This window comes from Myxocyprinus asiaticus, chromosome 15, assembly GCF_019703515.2.
Source record: "Myxocyprinus asiaticus isolate MX2 ecotype Aquarium Trade chromosome 15, UBuf_Myxa_2, whole genome shotgun sequence".
NCBI lineage: Eukaryota > Metazoa > Chordata > Actinopteri > Cypriniformes > Catostomidae > Myxocyprinus > Myxocyprinus asiaticus.
In genome coordinates, this window is record NC_059358.1 from 41,864,746 (window position 1) to 41,885,843 (window position 21,098).

A 21,098-nucleotide genomic window follows, 5' to 3' on the forward strand; every position below is an offset into this window, starting at 1 on the left:
GTTGTGCGTGGATTGCGGAGAGTAGCATGAGCCTCCACATGCTGTGAGTCTCCGCGGTGTCATGCACAACGAGCCACGTGATAAGATGCGCAGACTGACTGGTCTCAGAAGCGGAGGCAACTGAGACTTGTCCTCCACCACCCGGACTGAGGTGAGTAACCGCGCCACCACGAGGACCTACTAAGTAGTGGGAATTGGGCATTCCAAATTGGGAGACAAGGGGATATAAAAAAAAAAAAAATTAAAAAAAAAACACAACAAAAAAAAAACATTTATAGCGAAAAACAAGTTTCAGCTGATTAAACCACTGGAGTCATATGGATTACTTTTATGCTGCCTTTACATGTGTTTTGGAGCTTCAAAGTTCTGCTCACCATTCACTTGCATTGTATGGACCTACAGAACTGAAATATTCTTCTAAAAATCTTCATCTGTGTTCTGCTGAAGAAAGAATAATGAACAACACGAACAAATCAGATCAGCTGCTGCTTTTCTGCAAACTCCTTTACACACATGCGACCATTATTGATGATATTCTTTAAAATATTTCTAATAGTTTAAACAATATTTAATCTAAAGAAGTTAAACAATATTTTTGAGCAGCAGCCACATGTCTGCCGGCGGTTCATGTAGTTTCAGATTCAGTTTGGTTTATAAAACACCACAGCAAAGCTCCATGTCTCCAGTGTAAAGCATTATGAATAATATAAAATAATCGGAACTGTAAAGATGAATCACATCAACATGTCACTGTTAGTACTGCAGGTCCACTGTGAGGCGTAAACAAGGGCATTTACCATATTCAGTGGGCACAGGGTCAGGGTGATAGGTGAAGTGCGCTGCATGTCTTCTCTGTGTTTTCTGCTTGGATGTGCAGTCAGGGAACAGTCTGAGCAGGGTTATCCCCAAACTGTTGTGCACTCCCCCTGTTAACCCGGTAAGTGAAGGCTTGACGCCAGAAGTTCTCAGAAAGAGTCGCGCCGCCGCCATTGCGCTGGGAACCAAGCAGGAAAAGCGCTCTGACGTCACCACTCACATGGACAAACGCTGCTCTGATTGGCTGCACACATGGGAGGGGGTAGATTGACATCGAGGCTGTACCTAAAATCTCAGTGTGCTGCCTACCTAGACAGCAGGTTTGCCCATCCCAAAAGTAATGAGAACGTCATTTTTCCAACAGACTGCAAACCACAACACTTAACAACAAGCCAGTTTTACCAGTTTCGCCCACTACAAAAGATGCTCCATTGGAAGGTACACCGATTTTGTTACATCGGGCGGCTGATAAGATAATTGTTTCCTATGATGAGCAACAAACACCTTCCTCAAGGTGGCTTTCACCGCCCTTAAAAGCCGAATCCACAGTTGTGCCGCATTCAGTTATTGGGAAAGTTTTATCTATTTGTTCACAATTAAAATAAACAATAAGATTTGTAAACGTATTAATTACAAGCATTGGTGCCTAATATACAACTGGAAACGTGTCCCTGCAATATCTGGAAAATTATTCAATACTATGCCCTTTCATGTAATCATAAACAATTGTGATTGGTCCAACCCAGTATATGTTTACCATCGCTGAGAAAAGTAATATGTAACACGTGACAACGCAAGGTTTGTAGCTTTCGCTTCAAAGTTCAAAGCTGCTGTTTCCCCAAAAGTTTCAGTTTTACTTTTTTCAATGTGATTAATCAGCATAAATCCAAGTTTACAGATTCTCAAACAAAAGTTGTACAATATTGATTTATGATCCCCTTACTACTCTCTTCCTGTACTATTCCTAACAAGAGAGCGATTAGACATCTCAGTTTAAAAAAAAATTTAATAAATAAATTGCAGCAGAATAAAAAAATAAAATAATATAGAATGTAATTAAGGTTGCTGTCTGTTTTTCTTTATCGTCATATATTTTATGTATTTATTTATCTATTTCTGCTGGTATAGCTACATGTTGTGCCATGTAAAATCCCCTGTAGTTTCATAAAAAAAATTTAAAAAAAAAAAAACATAAAAAGAAAATTCTAAAATAAATAAAAAATTAAAATTGTGCCTTCGAAATATGTAACAGAACGACTTTCGCGGCAGTGCAAGCATGCGCATGCGCATTGTCAGCGCGCGGAATTGGAGTCGTGACGTCGGAGCACTGTGAAGTCAGTCAGTGGTGGCGGGAGAATTTTAAGTGTTTTTTTATCGTTGTATTTCGTTTTCAGAAGAAAAACATTTGCTTTTTCGCGGATACAATGTGGAACCAAGGTATGTGGGTTTGCATTACATTTGCGTGGCGCTTGTAACGATCTGACTCCAAATCTAACTTGCTAAGTTGCTAACTAGAAACATTCTGTCATGGTTTATATATAGTGTGATGTGAGGTTTGTATATATATATATATATATATATATATATATATTAGTGTGAGGTGAGGTGAGGTCTATTTATGGTGTGAGTTTTATACAGTTGTGCTCAAAAGTTTGCATACCCTTGGAGAACTGGTAATATATATGTACCGTTTTTAAAGAAAACACATTTCTTTTATTTCTTATGGGATTCATATTCAACTGTAGATTATAACAGAATGGCACAATCATAAAACAAAACATGGCAACCAAGAAAAAAGTGAAATGATCCCTGTTCAAAAGTCTACATACCCTTTAGTTCTTAATACTGTTTATTGCCCCCTTTAGCATCAATGACAGCGTGCAGTCTTTTGTAATAGTTGTCTATGAGGCCCCAAATTCTTGCAGGTGGTATAGCTACCCATTTGTCTTGGCAAAATGCCTCCAGGTCATGCAAAGTCTTTGGTCGTCTTGCATGAACTACACGTTTGAGATCTCCCCAGAGCGGCTCGATGATATTAAGGTCAGGAGATTGTGATGGCCACTCCAGAACCTTCACCTTTTTCTGCTGTAACCACTGGAGGGTCAACTTGGCCTTGTGCTTAGGGTCATTGTCATGCTGGAAAGTCCAAGAGCGTCCCATGCGCAGCTTTCATGCAGAAGAATGCAAATTGTCTGCCAGTATTTCCTGATAACATGCTGCATTCATCTTGCCATCAATTTTCACAAGATTCCCCGTGCCTTTAGAGCTCACACACCCCCAAAACATCAGTGAGCCACCACCATGCTTCACAGTGGGGATGGTATTCTTTTCACTATAGGCCTTGTTGACCCCTCTCCAATCATAGCACTTATGGTTGTGACCATAAAGCTCTATTTTGGTCTCGTCACTCCAAATTACAGTGTGCCAGAAGCTGTGAGGTGTGTCAAGGTGTTGTCGGGCATATTGTAACCAGGCTTTTTTGTGGCACTGGCGCAGTAAAGGCTTCTTTCTGGCAACTCGACCATGCAGCTCATTTTTGTTCAAGTATCGTCGTATTGTGCTCCTTGAAACAACCACACCGTCTTTTTTCAGAGCAGCCTGTATTTCTCCTGAGGTTACCTGTGGGTTTTTCTTTGTATCCTGAACAATTCTTCTGGCAGTTGTGGCTGAAATCTTTCTTGGTCTACCTGACCTTGGCTTGGTATCAAGAGATCCCCGAATTTTCCACTTCTTAATAAGTGATTGAACAGTACTGACTGGCATTTTCAAGGCTTTGGATATCTTTTTATATCCTTTTCCATCTTTATAAAGTTCCATTACCTTGTTACGCAGGTCTTTTGACAGTTCTTTTCTGCTCCCCATGGCTCAGTATCTAGCCTGCACAGTGCATCCACGTGAGAGCTAACAAACTCATTGACTATTTATACACAGACACTAATTGCAATTTTAAAAGCCACAGGTGTGGGAAATTAATCTTTAATTGCCATTTAAACCTGTGTGCGTCACCTTGTGTGTCTGTAACAAGGCCAAACATTCAAGGGTATGTAAACTTTTGATCAGGGCTGTTTGGGTGATTTCTGTTATCATTATTATTTAAAAAGGAGCCAAACAACTATGTGATGATAAATGGCTTCATATGATCAGTCATATTTTCAAAATCAATGCCAAAATTTCACAATTTCTGCCAGGGTATGTAAGCTTTTGAGCACAACTGTATATGGTGTAAGGCTTATATAGTGTGAGGTTTATTTATGGTGTGACATTTATTTATGGTGTGAGGTTTATGCCGTTAATACGCACTAGAATCAGATTTTTGTGCAGTACCATGTTAGGACATCTAGTTTTTAAACAGATTACTCTTGTCATTATTTGTTCATATAGTAACTGTATTAATTGTTCTTGTATATAGTATTGATGAGAATGTTGATGTTTCAGTGACTTCAGCTATGAAATACTCTCGATGGAAATACTAATAGAAATGCCTTGTGTTTTGTCAGGAAAATATGGTGAAGCCAGTATGGCTGGATACACACAGTCTCCAGGAGGATTTGGATCGCCAGCTGCCTCTCAGGGGGGAGAGAAGAAAGGGGTCAGTCTAATTCAACAGCATACGTGCGTGTGTCAAATGATAACATGTCCTTGTCATACTACACCCCAGTAATAATAATTTACATAAAGAAAATAAAGCCTGTTTTTGGACCATTAAGAATTGTATTTCCATTGTGGCTTTTTCATGACAAGTAAGCACATTGCCCTCCTCCAAATTCTCATTACCTGTAATGCAACAATAGTTATGAAGCATTTACTTTATTATATTTTGTTACGTTAATAGACTTTTTTCACACTCTGGGTTTTGGAAAGCAGATGTAAACGTGTAGGGTAAACTTCGACAGAGGTGAATGGGAGATCACAGCAAATATTATTTTCACTTACACATTTGCTCCAAAAGCAAAATAAAAAAATCCACTATTAAATTTGAATGACTTTCCAGAAGAAAAAAAAAATAGAGAGCGGTGGATTAAGACAGATGGGAGAAGATGCCAAATTTACTGTCACTCTCTCAGCAGCTGTAATAGAAACCCCCTCACAGCTGTGGTAATTCAGTTTTTAAAACGAATTCCAGGGTAATATAACACAAAGCATAATGTTATAAACTTACACTCAATATTTAAAAAAATGACCATATAAAAAAGTTTGCTAGATTTACGCTGCTAAATAAGGCAGAAATGTGTCATCACAGTCTGTGAAAAAGGTCAGTAGTAATAATGAAAGTTATTATACAGCGTTACCAGTAAAAAGTAATAAAATTGCTTGATTTGGGGGTGAAATATAATGCAGACATGTTTTTGAGAGTGGCCCACATTGGACTATAATAGTCATTTAAAGATTGACCAAGTAACGTGTATGTGTTTTTTTTTTATCTAACCTTTTGTGTGTTGTGCAGAGATCACGGGCACAGCAGATTGTTCCCTGCACAGTGTCCCAGCTTATGTCTGCAGTGCAGGCAGAGGACGTCTTTAAAGTGGGACAGGTAGAGATTGCACAGGTAAGTCTGAGGAGATCGCACAGTGGCCAGGGCACGTGAAGTTCTCATGTCTGTGGATATTGTTATTTGTCCAGGTCATCACAGAATATTATCAACAGCTATCTCAGGTGGTTTTCACACTGGGCACTTTTGCTGCGGTCCGGACCCTAGCGCTTTGGTCTGGTTTCAGACTCATGTATGATTATGTCAAACCCCGAGGCTTTTACATCATCAACTTGCGTCATCACAAACGTGCACATGATGGAAAGCACAATGCAGGTCGCTATATTTGTGTGTTTGTTATTAATTTTGTGTCATTATGCACACCAGGGTGAACGTCACTTGTGCCGACCGATAGTGGATTTTACCGATACCGATAACTAAGTTGGGCAGTACCTGCTGATAACCGATTAATCAACTGATAGTTTTTAAAATTGATACTGAATGAAAAAATAACACTCAAAGTAAAATAGTGCTGAACTTTATTACAAAACTGAGCAGTACTGACTGAACCATGAAAATGTACTGTACTTTTTTAAATGAAATAAATATATCTTAACTAATATTCTAATTTTAAAGTCAACTGATTTTTAAATTGATGTTGTTTCCTTAGTCCACAAGAGGGTGCAATAAATACATAAACCATTCAGCACTGTTATATTATTGCATAGAAAATACCTTCCTGGCTGTTAAAAAAAGAGCATTTCATTTTCAACTAATGTGCATAAAATAAATAAATAAAATGTTTTAGTCTGTCCATATTCTCAAATGTTAAGTCAAAATTAAAATGAGGGGGGAAAACGCTTCAATAGATAATTCACATGGTGTTACACTTGCACTGATTCCTACTACTCCAGACTCAAGCTTCATAATAACAGCAAAATACCACATTGTTTTTTATTCAGTACAGTTGTATGTAGAGCAGCAATATTCACAGATAGCAGTGGTATTCGGTGAAGAGGCTCAGACTATGAGCCCAGGCCAGGGGCTGTTCAATCAGACGAACACATCAGAATGAAACCGAACGAAAGGATCTCGAAACACACATTTCCAAGTTGAACATCTTTCCTGACAAAGAATTTAAACAACTCATTGCTTAATCTGAGAAATGCTTATAAGAGAGCAAGACGCAATGGCCAAAGACCTCCACCAACTGTAAGGGGCTGTTCACACCGAATGCTTTTGCAACCATCCATTTGTTTTTCTATGTAAATGCACGTTAGACGAGCATCTTTGTTTCCTTTTGTTTTTGTTTATTCAGCGTCTCGTGCAGGAGCGCTGTTTTTTAGGTGATGTATGTAATTAAAAAGAACTTTTAAAGCATCTTGAGACACCTGCTTTCTGTTCAGCTGTATTTGTTGCGCTAGCCTTTTTTAGCACAAGAATGTGATCGATCTGAAGTCATCGTATTACAGTGAGGATAAAAAAAACTGAATTGAAATCAGATGCATTTCTGATTTGTTTATACGTTTCTCTTGGCTGCATGAAGATATTAATTTGCTTTCTCATGTTCTCTTAGCTGGCTAACGAATGCATAAACGTGATCAGCTGGATATAAACTAATGCAAATATATAATAATAGATGGTAACAATTGTGACATTTAAACATTTGGGTAGGACTTACTTGCATGTGTTTTTGTCACATTGTTCTAACCGCTTGAGGTTAGCTTTAATGTTAGCATCCTCTCAGACTTGTCGGCAAACATACTGCTGTTCTCTACTAGTGCAGCATCTAGTGAAAGCCCCTTCAGTTGTTGGACAGAGCTAAACACAGATGTAAATGGACTGGAGTCCAAAATGTTTCATGATCTGACCCTGAGCTGGTCAGAAATACATAAATGCATCATGTGCAACATTGAAGGATTGCCTACTTGCATATCATTCAACAATTGTTCTTAAACACACTTAAACTTTGCTGATTGTATACATCTTTAAAAGAAGATATCCATTCAATTAAATTTTAGTGAAACCCCTACATATACAGAGTACTTCAGAACATCTTCAACATGCAGTAACACTGATTCTGTGAACCACATCTGAAGTTCAATTAATATAGCTGCTTGATTAAAATAGCAATGGTCAAAACATCACGTGTATGGTGAGATTAAAATTCAAGTGTATTTTGGAACGGATGTGTTATTTCATAAGTTAATAAAGCATTATTGTTTTTTAATTATTTTTTTTGTACATCAGATTACTTGTTTAATTATTAGAGTGACCTTTGGAGTTGCAGGCCTGTTCTACAAAATCACAGTAGATGACACTTTAGCTAATGGATATGTTGTCTGACTTTTTCTAGGTAACTATTGTTGGAATTATAAGAAGCACTGACAAATCAACAATCAACATCCAGTACAAGGTAGATGACATGACTGCAGCTCCCATGGATGTGAAGCAGTGGATAGATACAGAGGTACAATTTTTCTTTGTAATGGAAGAATTCTGAAATCTGCAGATTTTTATAATGGTTTGATGAATGTACATGGTTAACTACCTTCATGCATTTACTCATACACCTTAACTGTTTACCCTTTTCAGGACATGGGTGTTGATAACTCTGTCATTCCTCCAAGCACTTACGTCAAAGTCTCCGGCAACCTTCGCTCTTTCCAGGTCAGAATTTCTTCACTGTTGTCAGAGTTGCCACTATGAAAATTTGGTGGTCACAATGTCAGGGAATGAGACCGTTTGCCAGACAGATGGTTTTTATTGGTGTATATTTTGTGCTGTAACATAATGGACTGTGTGGTACAATAATAATGCAATGAAGTCAAACGATTAGTTAACTGAAAGTTTGTTTGTTATATTTGCTTTTCCACATCACGTGATGTAACGTGAGTCGTGACAATCAGACGTTGTGTGGAGTGATAGAGACTGTTTGAGCCATCATGAGCGCTTTTAGCTTTACTCTCTTTAACATGAGTGCTCATCCAATTTTAATTATTAAATTGTTAATTAAAAGAATTACTATTTTAGTTTTGTAATGAAATTAATATGTTGTAATTTATATTTGTCTCTAAAACTAATTTCAATCAAACATGCGCGTTCTCCAGATTCTCTTAATATCTCATCAGTCACTCATCCCAGCGCTATTCTGTGAGGATCCCAATTTAAATCAGATTAATGTTAGTTACAATACCACTAATAAGAAATTGTAACTGTTTAACCTTCAGTAACGACACCGCGTCTTAACGCATTTGCTTAATAACTAGTGATTTGCAATTCACAATTCATGTAATTTTGGTAACACTTAATAAAAAGGTTTCATTTCTTTAACCTTAGTTAATGCATTACGTATCATGAACAAACAATGAACAATATATTTTTACTGCATTTATTAATCATAATGATAGTTAATAAAAATACAAAATACAGTTGTTCATTGTTAGTTCATGCTAGTTCGTAGTGCATTCATGTGCATTAACTAATACAACTTTTGATTTAAAAAATGTATTCGTATATGTTGTAACTAACATTAGTTCATTAGTTCATGTTAACTACAGTAATGCTGTTAAATAATGTTAACAAATGGAACTTTTTGTAAAATGTTACTGTAATTTTACTGTGTGAGGCATAAACATATAATTGCACAATATAACTTGCAAAAGTGTGGCAAAGGGCACTTAAAAAAAAAAATCTTTAGCGGCCGATGGTTGGCTGTGTCTCATTTGGAAGGCTGCGTCCTCCGGAGGTTGCATTCGTCGGCCGCATACGTCATCGAGGCAGTCTCGTTTCAGAAAAGTGAGTTGGACTCTTCGAATGCAGCCTTAGAATGTGACCTTCTTTCACGGGAATTCGGAGGATGCATGAGGTGTATCCTTCGTGGGCATTCACAACCCACAATTCTTTGCTTCAACGGTTGCTATAGCAGTCCTGCTATAAAGTGGCTTGCTTTGAAGTCAGCCTGTTTTGGATGTTTTGGACATGAACATAATTTTTCACGGACCATCTTCTTTATCACGTCTGCTCAAATAAATACCTATTTGACACACAACTGCTGCTGGTAGATTTAAATTTTAACGAATCACACAAACTCACAGACTGGCTGATCTTACCTTCCAAAGTGCAATCGCTGTGATAGATTTGAGGCCAAATACGATCTAACGATGATGTTGTGTGAACAACATCACAATACGGGTGCAGTAAGTAACTTCAATCTAAATAAGCTGTTCAGTTCGACAATTGAATTTGTCAAATATTATTATTTACTGTATGTGGGCCAATAATTTAAGCAGTAGAGACACACATTGCTTGTGTGGTGGTAGTTTTTGATTTTTATGCCGCATTTTTCAGGCTTTGGAAGTGTTAAATGTGTGAGGATGTGAATGCATCAATATGATACATGACACACAAGCATATTGACAGAAATTAAAACTGGTTTTGTCAATAGTTCAGAAAGTACCTACATATATTTCTAAACATAGATATACCTGTATAATATCCTTTAGTAACATTAACAAACATTATTACAGTATGTATTGCTTAAAAGAAACTGCAGCACAGCCCATAACCTGCTGTTCTGAAGAATCCAGAAGCGCAGTTGCCTGCTTACTGACATTACAATAATTTCAACAAATAATCGTCATTAATAATCGCAATTACAATATCAAAGGCAATAATCGACAGTTATGATTATTGTCATAATCATGCAGCCCTAATTCTGTTATATAAAGAGCAATTTAAGTGCTACTATGCAAAAAAAATACAAAGTAAATTTTTTGTCACACCCCTGCATAAATGCGGCAAGAGCTATTTGTTAAATCCTTTAATATTTACAGTGAAGTTCTGAAGTTAAAATATTTCATAATGTATGATTGTGGCTTTAAATATTTATAATTTACACATTTATTACACTTACCGTATTTTCCGGAAATAACGTCCGAATACAAGTTGCACCTGGTCAAAATCGCGTTGTTTAGAAAAAAAAAAAGAAGATAAATCGCACTGACGGAGATTACATGCAGTAGGCACTAGGACCTGGGAGCAGCCATCTGAGTCCCGACTTGCTCAACATGTCAGACTTAATATTATGATGGGACAGAACATTTAAACTGGTTGCATAAAGTACTTTGTAAAGGCAAAATATTCTGAATTGGCCACTTTAAAACACTTTTACTGTCTCTTTTAAGAGAATGGCAGCTCCGCGAGTAACGTTTACAGTTGAGTGAATGCAGCGCACATTAACGAGAGAGAAGTTGCATAGTCTTCATCCATACAGTGTATGATTAGAATTCATGTTCATTTTTTTCTTTTTGATCACCAACTGACTAAATAACAAAGGATTTTAAAAGAGACATGAAATAAAAATGTGTTTGGATATCGTCTTTGGACACGCAATACACAGAATGAAGCAAAAGGAAACTTGGACCCACTTTATATTAGGTGGCCTTAAATACTATGTACTTAACCATTTGATACATTATACTTATTATGTACATACACTGGTGGCCAAAAGTTTGGAATAATGTACAGATTTTGCTCTTATGGAAAGAAATTGGTACTTTTATTCACCAAAATGGCATTCAACTGATCACAATGTATAGTCAGGACATTAATAATGTGACAAATTACTATTAGTTTGATAAACTACTTCAAAGAGTTCTCATCAGAAAATCCTCCACGTGCAGCAATGACAGCTTTGCAGATCCTTGGTATTCTAGCTGTCAGTTTGTCCAAATACTCAGATGACATTTCACCCCACACTTCCTGTAGCACTTGCAATAGATGTGGCTGTCTTGTCGGGCACTTCTCACGCACCTTACAGTCTAGCTGATCCCACAAAAGCTCAATGGGGTTAAGATCCATAACACTCTTTTCCAATTATCTGTTGTCCAATGTCTGTGTTTCTTTGCCCACTCTAACCTTTTCTTTTTGTTTTTCTGTTTCAAAAGTGTCTTTTTCTTTACAATTCTTCCCATAAGGCCTGCACCCCTGAGTCTTCTCTTTACTGTTGTACATTAAACTGGTGTTGAGCGGGTAGAATTCAATGAAGCTGTCAGCTGAGGACATGTGAGGCGTCTATTTCTCAAACTAGAGACTCTGATGTACTTATCCTCTTGTTTAGTTGTACATCTGGTCTTCCTCATCTCATTCTGTCATTGTTAGAGCCAGTTGTCCTTTGTCTTTGAAGACTGTAGTGTACACCTTTGCATGAAATCTTCAGTTTTTTGCAATTTCAAGCATTGTATAGCCTTCATTCCTCAAAACAATGATTGACTGACAAGTTTCTAGAGAAATCTGTTTCTTTTTTGCCATTTTTGACCTAATATTGACCTTAAGACATGCCAGTCTATTGCATAGTGTGGCAACTCAAAAACAAACACAAAGACAATGTTAAGCTTCATTTAACGAACAAAACAGCTTTCAGCTGTGTTTGATATAATGGCAAGTGATTATCTAGTACCAAATTAGCAATTTAGCATGATTATTCAAGGATAAAGTGTTGGAGTGATGGCTGCTGGAAATGGGACCTGCCTAGATTTGATCAAAAATGACTTTTTTTCAAATAGTGATGGTGCTGTTTTTTACATCAGTAATGTCCTGACTATACTTTGTGATCAGTTGAATGCCACTTTGGTGAATTAAAGTACCAATTTCCTTCCGAAACAGCAAAATCTGTACATGATTCCAAACTTTTGGCTGTCAGTGTACATGTTGTTGCAATGTAAATACATTTAAAGTACTTGCATTTAATTACATTTGTAGTTACACTGTTAACTTTACCCCTAACCCAACCCTTACCCCAAAACCTAACTCTAACCCCTAACCCTGCCTTTACTCCTAAACCTACCCGTACCTCAACCTCAGTAGCAGCAAATGTGTGCATTTTGCAGAACAACATGTAGTTACACCGTAAATAGTATTTACACATAGTTACATAGTATTGTATGTATTTAATGTTAATACATAGTAGTTAAGGCCACCTAATATAAAGTGTGACCGGAAACATTTTACTTTTATAATGTGTATGAATTGCTTGTACAAATTTTATTGTTCAAGTTCTCAAATTCAAATCTACATGCTCTTGATTTTTGCAACACTTTTACCTTCTAACAGGCGTGTTACTGGTCTGTAGACAAGCTTTAAAATGGAGAATGTTGTGGAAGCAGTCTGTGGAAAAGTTAAATCAAAGTCAGAGTTGATGTCGTTAAATGCAATGTCAATGAGATTTCATGGCTTAACCAAAGTGATGGAGAGAGCCCAATCACGACACCTCAGGACCCACTGCAGCCAAATAAGTTCAATTTCCTTCAGAGTGCACGCTCACGAGACATAACACGCTGTAAAAGATGAGGCTGAATCAAGACTCAAACAAAACTCAATCTCTGGCGAGTAAAATCGGAATATTTATTAGCCAGTGACTAATAACAGACACATTTTAGTCGCATATGCAAGTAATTTACTCACGATGTAGAGGCAGGGCTCAACGCTAAGGATTTTTTCTACTGGCCCGGTTGGGCCACTGCTTCAGATTTTTACTGGCCCTGCCAAAATTTTCACTGGCCCCAACACAAAAATGATAAATAGCTGTTTTTACCATCATGGCTTTAAAAATGTGTCCGAAGATAATTATTTTTTACATATATTATGTTTTTAAGACAATGTCCCCCCAAACTGAATCACATTTATTATTTGCAAGATATGATTTATTCCTTATGTAATCCCATATAAGCGCTTTACCGATATAAATTCATAAATACATCATATTAAGCTCAGCCGTCCTGCCATTTACACATGAGTTTTTAAGTGAAGAGTTCTGTTGTGCAGATTATGTGTTTTTGGTCACCCGTTTAGTTATGCTGTCATGCAACTTTTGCACATGTGTAGTGTATTCACACACAGGATCAAAGATTTAGTCACTGAGTTAAAGATGTGATTATTGGCTGACTGTAATAAACATATGAATCCCTGAGAAGAGACTTGCTACTAAATCGGTTGTGATGTGTAATATACATTAGGGAGATATTAGGCTTAATCTGTGAGTTAAGAATGTGTATATAACATGAAATCAGACAACCTAAAGACCAACACTGACTGATGCACAAAGCACAAAAACAAAAATACCTGTACGGTCCAGAAATTAGAAATGTAACTGGTGTTTCATGAGGATGATATGAAGTAGACCGTTTTAAATATTCATCTTCACCCTGCAGTTGAACAGCTCTGATAATAATAGAATAATAGCCATAGAGATCTTGCTTCTTTTCATATCAAACGCCATTATCATGTCGAATTAATGTTTAAGTTTTGAAACAAACCTAATTAAATCTATACTTATATTTTGGATATTGAGCAGCTTGTGATTTCCAGACAAGTGTATAACTGGGGTTTAACAAAGTTTATTACGTCTCATTCGGCGCTTCATCTCTAAAGGTGAATTAATGAGAGAAAATGTGTTTGTTTTTTTAACAGTGGGAATAAAACTAGCGCTCTGTCCCTTTACGAGAGCACATGCATGTTAAACAGTCTACGCTGCACGGAGAGAGATGATGATGAGACATATGCACGGAGAGACATGGATTTTCAGTCCTATATGATGAAACTGTTGATTTTTTTGTGTTCCAATGTGTGGATTTTTGCCTTTCACCAACATGTAAAAGTGAAAAATGTGGGGATTTCACGCACTGTGAACACAGAATGTGTGGGGATACTTAAAATGTTGCACAAGACGTGCAATCCCGCTACGGAATTCATTTTTCCCTTCTATTTTCTACACATTGGTAACAGCTGCTGCTAAGACACTTGGAAAAGAGCGAGGACAGTGCTAGGAGAGTGCGCTCGGTGTCTGCACGCAACTGTGCCATGGCGCATCCAGTATATTATGCGCTTGTGAGATAAATATACTTGCACTTGCTCGTCGGTTAGTTCGCTCAGTGTAATTTTTGTGCTCTCTCGCTTGTTGTTTTCTTGCACTAATGTTATAAATGCAGCACTGGTCCGATCGGGCAAGTGACAGTTCTAGCAACTGGCCCGAATCTCTCTCACACTGGCCCCATCGGGCAGTCCTTATTGTCGAGCCCTGCAGAGGGCTACTTTTTTGGCACGCAAATGTTTGTTCCCAGTGTCGTGTGAATAGCTCCATTGTGTCTATTCAGAATATTCACTGCTGCGAGAAATCAAAAATTTGTATTTGGTGTAAATGGGCCTTAAATCTTGTCAACAAAATTACTGACAAAAATGAACATGGTGTTTTTTGATTATTAGTAACGCACGAACTTGCTTTATGATGTTTATTTGAATATCTATTATATTCTTTACTGTCAGTTGTTGATCAAACAAAACAAAAAAAAGACACATTAATATCAATCATATATAGCGCAGAACCGGCAAAGTGCAGCGACTGTCTCGTCTATGACTTCGCATTTCTGAAACTGTCCCATACCTTCACGTCCTGTCAGCTCCCTCTTAGGATACAAGGAAAAGATGCAAGGGAAGGAAAGATGATGGAGGAATCTAAGTCAAATGTATTTTTAACATGAAATGTCCCGCTCATTCAAGCGTCATTTCAGAGCATCGCATTTGCGTATGCTGTATTTCCTTCAGAGCGCTCACCATTATGTTGTTCAAATTTCATTCATTGATATATTAAGAATAAATCCTAATAATTCAAGATGCACTGTCGAAGTATGTGACAATTACAGTTTGATAAAACAGTGGTGAAACATGAATTAGAACTATTGTGTCAGATGTGAAGGGGGAGGAGAATTGATGTGTGCGTCAGGTGCTTCGTCACAAAAGATTTCCACATTAATCTACCTGTGCATCCTCACTCAAGCCTCCTCATTAAGCTTCCTCTGTCCTCGTTTCAATAGTTTTTCATATAAACGTGCGCTAGATTGTGTTTTTGCAGCATTTTGCTGCATTTTTAGATGCCGTAAAAGAACTTTAATTTGAAAACGCATCTCGAGACACCTACGTTCTGCCTTATTCATTGCGCTGCATCTTGCTTTTTTTAATCGCAAGAATACATTTGGTCTGAACCAGGGTTAGAAGTTAACAAGGGCCACTGAAGGTGACAAAAATTACCCAGAAATTGAAAATGTGGGGGCAGAAAAATAAATAAAATATGCCTCTTATGATTTCTATTTCTTATTTGTAACATTGGATATAAATTCTAGAACTTGTATATACGTATCACATGAAATTATTTGATGTTCATTTAAATTTATAGGTAACCGCTTATCTGATTATTCAGGTTGAACATGTTTTTTAAGGAATTGATTAATTTGAAGTATTTGATGTAACACAATGACGTCATATTGTCATATTTTGAATGGTTAGAAAAAATATGCCCTAACAATTCCCTGATAATGGTGAAAAATGCCTCTAAAAACAACTCCAGGGGGCAAATGTGTAGAAAAGTTCATTTCTGACACTAGTCTAAATAGCCTCTTTTAGAAGTACTGTAGCCAGTTGTTACATAAATGCTATACATTCTCAAGAAAATAATAATAATAATAAAAAAATGCTTCTCTCAAAGTCACCAGAGTTTAATGCTTCGGTGTTGTTTTGCCCCCCCCCCCCTCAAAAAAAAAGGTTCTACAATACTGGTACACTTACATTTTTTTTTTTAAATATAATAGAATAACATATGTTGATAGGTGCATGTCACAAAAAATGACATTTGCATGACTGTACGGAGTTTGCAGGTATGGTTTTATGTTCTACTCAATGTTTTGCTTGTTGTTTTAGAACAACCGGTCTTTGGTTGCATTCAGCATAAGACCTCTGGAGGACATGAACGAAGTTACTTCACACATGCTGGAGGTTGTTCATGCTCACATGCAGCAGAGCAAACCACAGGCCATGGTGAGACTGTCCATATCCTTCTCTTCCCTCACTTCTGCTTTTCACTCACACATACTTACAGTGGATGTAAGGACTCTTTGTTCCACGCTTATTTGTCCATTCATTGTAGGGGTGGGTGGGATGACCAAAATAGAATATCACGATATGAGTACGTTTTGTATTTTTTACAGGATACTGTATTTATGTTGAATAGCCATGTGGTAATGACAGGGTTCGTACAAGGTGCTTGAAGTGCATAAATTTGGCTTTTTCAAATTGAAGTCCTGGAAAACCCTTGAAAATAGCCATTTTTACCAAGAGGTGCTTAAAAAGTTCTTGAATTATAGAAAATCTTAAAATACGTTACTTAAATCATTTAATAAATGACATTTATTTATTTTCGGAAAAACACAATGACAGACCACTAGACCACTGCTGAAGCAGTGCTGTTCAGAATGGGCCAATCACAATCAAGTGTTACTGGAGGATTTAAAAAATATAGATATTTTATAGATACTGCTGTGGTGGATTTAACAAGTATGAATTCTTGCAACTATCTGTTTTAATTAAAATTTACTCTCCAGGGTGAAAAAAGTAGATGTAAAACGTTCTGTGATTTGAATGCAGATCAAAGGAGGATTCAGTTTTGTGAACCGTCTAGCACCCCCTTGTGAAAAGACAGCTTTGTGTCTCACAAAAATAGGTTATTTCTGACATTTGGGTCAATATCAAAATATGTTGACAAACATATTTTTAGTCATGATGAAGCTTTCATATACCAAAAAAAAATAAATACATTAAAGGTATAATTTTATAACCTAACCTTTAATGATATGAAATGGCTTGTTTTGCAAATTGTTTAGAAAATATATTTGAAATTGTCAATTGCCTGAAAAAAAAATCCTTGTTCCCTTTATCTGGTACACCAATTCTATGACATGTAAAGTTATTTGTGTATTTATTTTGTACTTATTTTTAATAAAAGCATTAGTGCAAGGCCAAACAAGTGTGCAAAAAAAGCAAAACAAATGATTTTTAATAATTTAAATTATTTAAAAAGAATGTTTGTCCCTTGATTTCATGGCATTGGTGTTATCAATGTTAACTTTTTTTTTTTTTTTTTTTAATGTTTAAAAATATTTTTTATAATACAAAAATTAGTGGAAATAATTTTTAAGGTTTAAGTTCAGGGGCTGCTTAAGTATGCATATAATGATTTTTCCCAGCATGTTAAAAAATAATTAATTCACATTTTAACTAATATTTTCACACAAAAATATTTGGTGTTGTACCCCATTGAAACCTCAAAATGTGGTGTTGTAACCCATTTAACCCCCGTTAGTGTTAACTTTGTGTTATCTTGCTTCCTTCGTGAAACAAAATTAAATAATAAAAGAAAGAACAACAGCCAAGTTGTCCTTTATGAATAAAAATTAATGTCAACATATTAAAAAATGTTTACCTTCAGCGTTCATAGGCAAAAACTGAACTAAATGGAAAATTTCAATATTTTGTTAGTTGGAAAGTCAACATTTTTTGAGAATGACCCATTTGCAGTTTCGTTCAGTTCCTCACATAAATCTGTTGTGTGACTTTAGAAAACATGAAACACAGCACATGAGTCATATGGACTACTGTTTATGGACCCAGTTATTCACTTTTGTTGGAAAGCGAAGTGAGTTTTTAGGGAGCACACTACAATTGCACATCAATTTCATCATGAGTGAACCAAGAATTGTTACTGTGAGAATATGTAGTTAAAGATGCACACTGAGATATTTTGTACTTGTAATAAGTGATGTTTTATAAAAATAAATTAACTGAATGAATAAAATATTTTATTTAAAATTATCCAATAAAGAATTTGTTTTAATGACATCTCGAGCATAGTCCTTGAAAACAAATAAAGATGCGCTTGGAAAGTCCTTGAAAGTCCTTGAATTTAACTTTGAAGCATCTATATGAACCCTGTAATGACTATTGTTGGATAATCCAGTGAATTTAATTTTGTTTCTCATTTTATTTTTTCCCCTCTCCTTTTTTTTCCAAACTTAAGAGATACAGCTGCTTCACTGTTTACACTTGAGTTAAAAACAAAAAGACTCAAAACATTACAGCATATTATAAAACAGATTATTTGTATTCTTAATTCTAATTGGATGAGCTGGATGAGTTTGTTGTTGTAGTAAAATAGCTTATATACACACACACCTGTGACCTTTTTGACAGTCTGAAATGGCAAAATACTGGCTGATAAATCTCACCATTAATTAATTGTGTTTGTGTAATTATTCATATTTGATCTGGATTGTTCCTCTGTGATCCTTAAAGCAGATTATCTTTACTGCTGTTACTCTAGTGTGTTTGATAATGGAGGTTCTTTCTTTTGTAGATGGGAGGTGGAGGAGGGATGAGTATGATGCCCACTTCGCATACCAGCATGGCTGTCATGGGGTCAGCAGGGGGCTACTCAGGTGCTAGTATGATGCTTGTCAATGGATTGAGCGCCAACCAGAACCAAGTGAGTCGATATGCTTAACTTTTTTTACGCTTAACTGAAATGTGGACCGTGTAACGTCCATACTACCATGGTCTATTCAAATATTCTGTTCTGATTCACTGGAATGCGTGAGTTTAATGCACCAGTAGTTCCAGTCAGCTTTAATCACTGTTCAATATTAATGTGCCTTCTCTGCTGTCCTCCTGTAGAGAATAGTTCTCCCCTAAAAGCCTCATCAATTACTCACCCTTATGCCTTCTCAAACTCGTATGATCAATTTAAAACGTTAATGCGTTATTTTTTCTTAATTGCGATTAACGCATTTACCAATTTGACATAAGATTCTGACATTTTATTTATCTTCGTGTGAGTTCTGAACACTGGTTGGAATAGGGCGGGACCTTTGCGATGTGTCCGCCCGGAGTCATTACACTGACGCGCACACCACAACACACGCAACAGCCATTTCGTGTCAATAATCAAGTGATGGAGAAAGGACCTCTTAATGCTGTTTGTTGTAGCCTTTAATCATCATTTGTTTTTTAAATGTTCAATAGTGCAGTACATTATTGTGTCACTTGTATTTTAGTGAATTTCAATCTTTTTATTGTGGAAGGCTTTTTTTGAAAATTTTTATTGCTACATATTGTTTTGTTTTCTGTCCTAAAAAAAAAAAAAAAAAAAAGGCATTTTGACAGGAAAAAAGTATATAATCAAATTTCAGCACAAATTTTCAGTATTACTGGGTCTGATCTGGAGATAATTTAGGGCTTGACTTTTAATGCTTGAAATCACTGAGATCAAATTTTTTCCCCATTCTGATGGTTGATGTGAACATTAACTGAAGCTCCTGACCCATATCTAAATTATTTTATTCATTGCACTGCTGCCACACGATTGGCTGATTAGATAATCGCATGAATAAGTATGTGTACAGATTGACACAGAGTGTGCGTTGGAGGGATTGAAAAGGAGCGCGCAAAAAACAAGCACCATATACATATACAGGTAATTCATACCAATTTTTAAAACAAACTGGCATATTCATCTGAATTACAGCATGTCTGAAAGTTTAAATTTATGAATGCTTAAAATTGCAAATAACTCCCCCTCCACAGTGTCATGCTTCGAGGGCTTAGCAAGTGCTCATTCATTGGAGTATTTGTATGTGTGATTTTATGCGTGCTGCCATAAAAATAATAAAAATAATAAAAATCCCTGATTCAAGGCACAATCCACCAATCACAGATTTAAGATGAAGATCGGCCAATCTAGATCTGTAGCCAATTGATCGGTGCATCCCTGCTTTTACATGCTGTCAAGTGACCATGATATAAGCGGAGTAATCCTCTGCCTCACCTCGGGTGGTTCTTTACCTCCAAGTGTCATGTTAAAATCGTTTAATGCACACCTAGCCTTGGATTATCCCTTACATATACAGTTGTGCTCAAAAGTTTGCATACCCTGGCAGAAATTGTGAAATTTTGGCATTGATTTTGAAAATATGAGATCATGCAAAAAGATCTGTCTTTTATTTAAGGATAGTGATCATATGAAGCCATTTATTATCACATAGTTGTTTGGCTCCTTTTTAAATCATAATGATAACAGAAATCACCCAAATGGCCCTGATCAAAAGTTTACATACCCTTGAATGTTTGGCCTTGTTACAGACACACAAGGTGACACACACAGGTTTAAATGGCAATTAAAGGTTAATTTCCCACACCTGCGGCTTTTTAAATTGCAATTAGTGTCTGTGTATAAATAGTCAATGAGTTTGTTAGTTCTCACGTGGATGCACTGAGCAGGCTAGATACTGAGCCATGTGGAGCAGAAAAGAACTGTCAAAAGACCTGTGTAACAAGGTAATGGAACTTTATAAAGATGGAAAAGGATATAAAAAGATATCCAAAGCCTTGAAAATGCCAGTCAGTACTGTTCAGTCACTTATTAAGAAGTGGAAAATTTGGGGATCTCTTGATACCAAGCCAAGGTCAGGTAGACCAAGAAAGATTTCAGCCACAACTGCCAGAAGAATTGTTCGGGATACAAAGAAAAACCCACAGGTAACCTCAGGAGAAATACAGGCTGCTCTGAAAAAAGACGGTGTGGTTGTTTCAAGGAGCACAATACGACGATACTTGAACAAAAATGAGCTGCATGGTCAAGTTGCCAATGCCACAAAAAAGTCCGGTTGCAGTATGCCTGACAACACCTTGACACACCTCACAGCTTCTGGCACACTGTAATTTGGAGTGACAGGACCAAAATAGAGCTTTATGGTCACAACCATATAGCGCTATTTTTGGAGAGTCAACAAGGCCTATAGTGAAAAGAATACCATCCCCACTGTGAAGCATGGTGATGGCTCACTGATGTTTTGGGGGTGTGTGAGCTCTAAAGGCACGGGGAATCTTGTGAAAATTGATGGCAAGATGAATGCAGCATGTTATCAGAAAATACTGG

At 36.7% G+C, this 21,098-nt stretch overlaps 2 protein-coding genes across 2 annotated transcripts in view; one reads left to right on the top strand and one right to left on the bottom strand.

Moving 5' to 3' along the window:
* The window catches only part of LOC127452639 (2-oxoisovalerate dehydrogenase subunit beta, mitochondrial-like), a 103,816-nt gene extending 102,799 nt beyond the window's left edge, over positions 1-1,017 (bottom strand). Inside the window, exon 1 of the mRNA XM_051718268.1 lies at positions 798-1,017. Coding sequence (XP_051574228.1) covers positions 798-990 — 193 coding nt within the window. The 5' untranslated portion in view covers positions 991-1,017. The remainder of the gene's footprint in view (positions 1-797) is intronic.
* Positions 1,018-2,101: 1,084 nt separating this feature from the next.
* Positions 2,102-21,098, top strand: part of LOC127452646 (replication protein A 32 kDa subunit-like) — a 28,983-nt gene continuing 9,986 nt past the window's right edge. Inside the window, exons 1-7 of the mRNA XM_051718278.1 lie at positions 2,102-2,253; positions 4,314-4,405; positions 5,261-5,362; positions 7,641-7,754; positions 7,880-7,954; positions 16,034-16,150; positions 18,522-18,650. Coding sequence (XP_051574238.1) covers positions 2,241-2,253; positions 4,314-4,405; positions 5,261-5,362; positions 7,641-7,754; positions 7,880-7,954; positions 16,034-16,150; positions 18,522-18,650 — 642 coding nt within the window. The 5' untranslated portion in view covers positions 2,102-2,240. The remainder of the gene's footprint in view (positions 2,254-4,313; positions 4,406-5,260; positions 5,363-7,640; positions 7,755-7,879; positions 7,955-16,033; positions 16,151-18,521; positions 18,651-21,098) is intronic.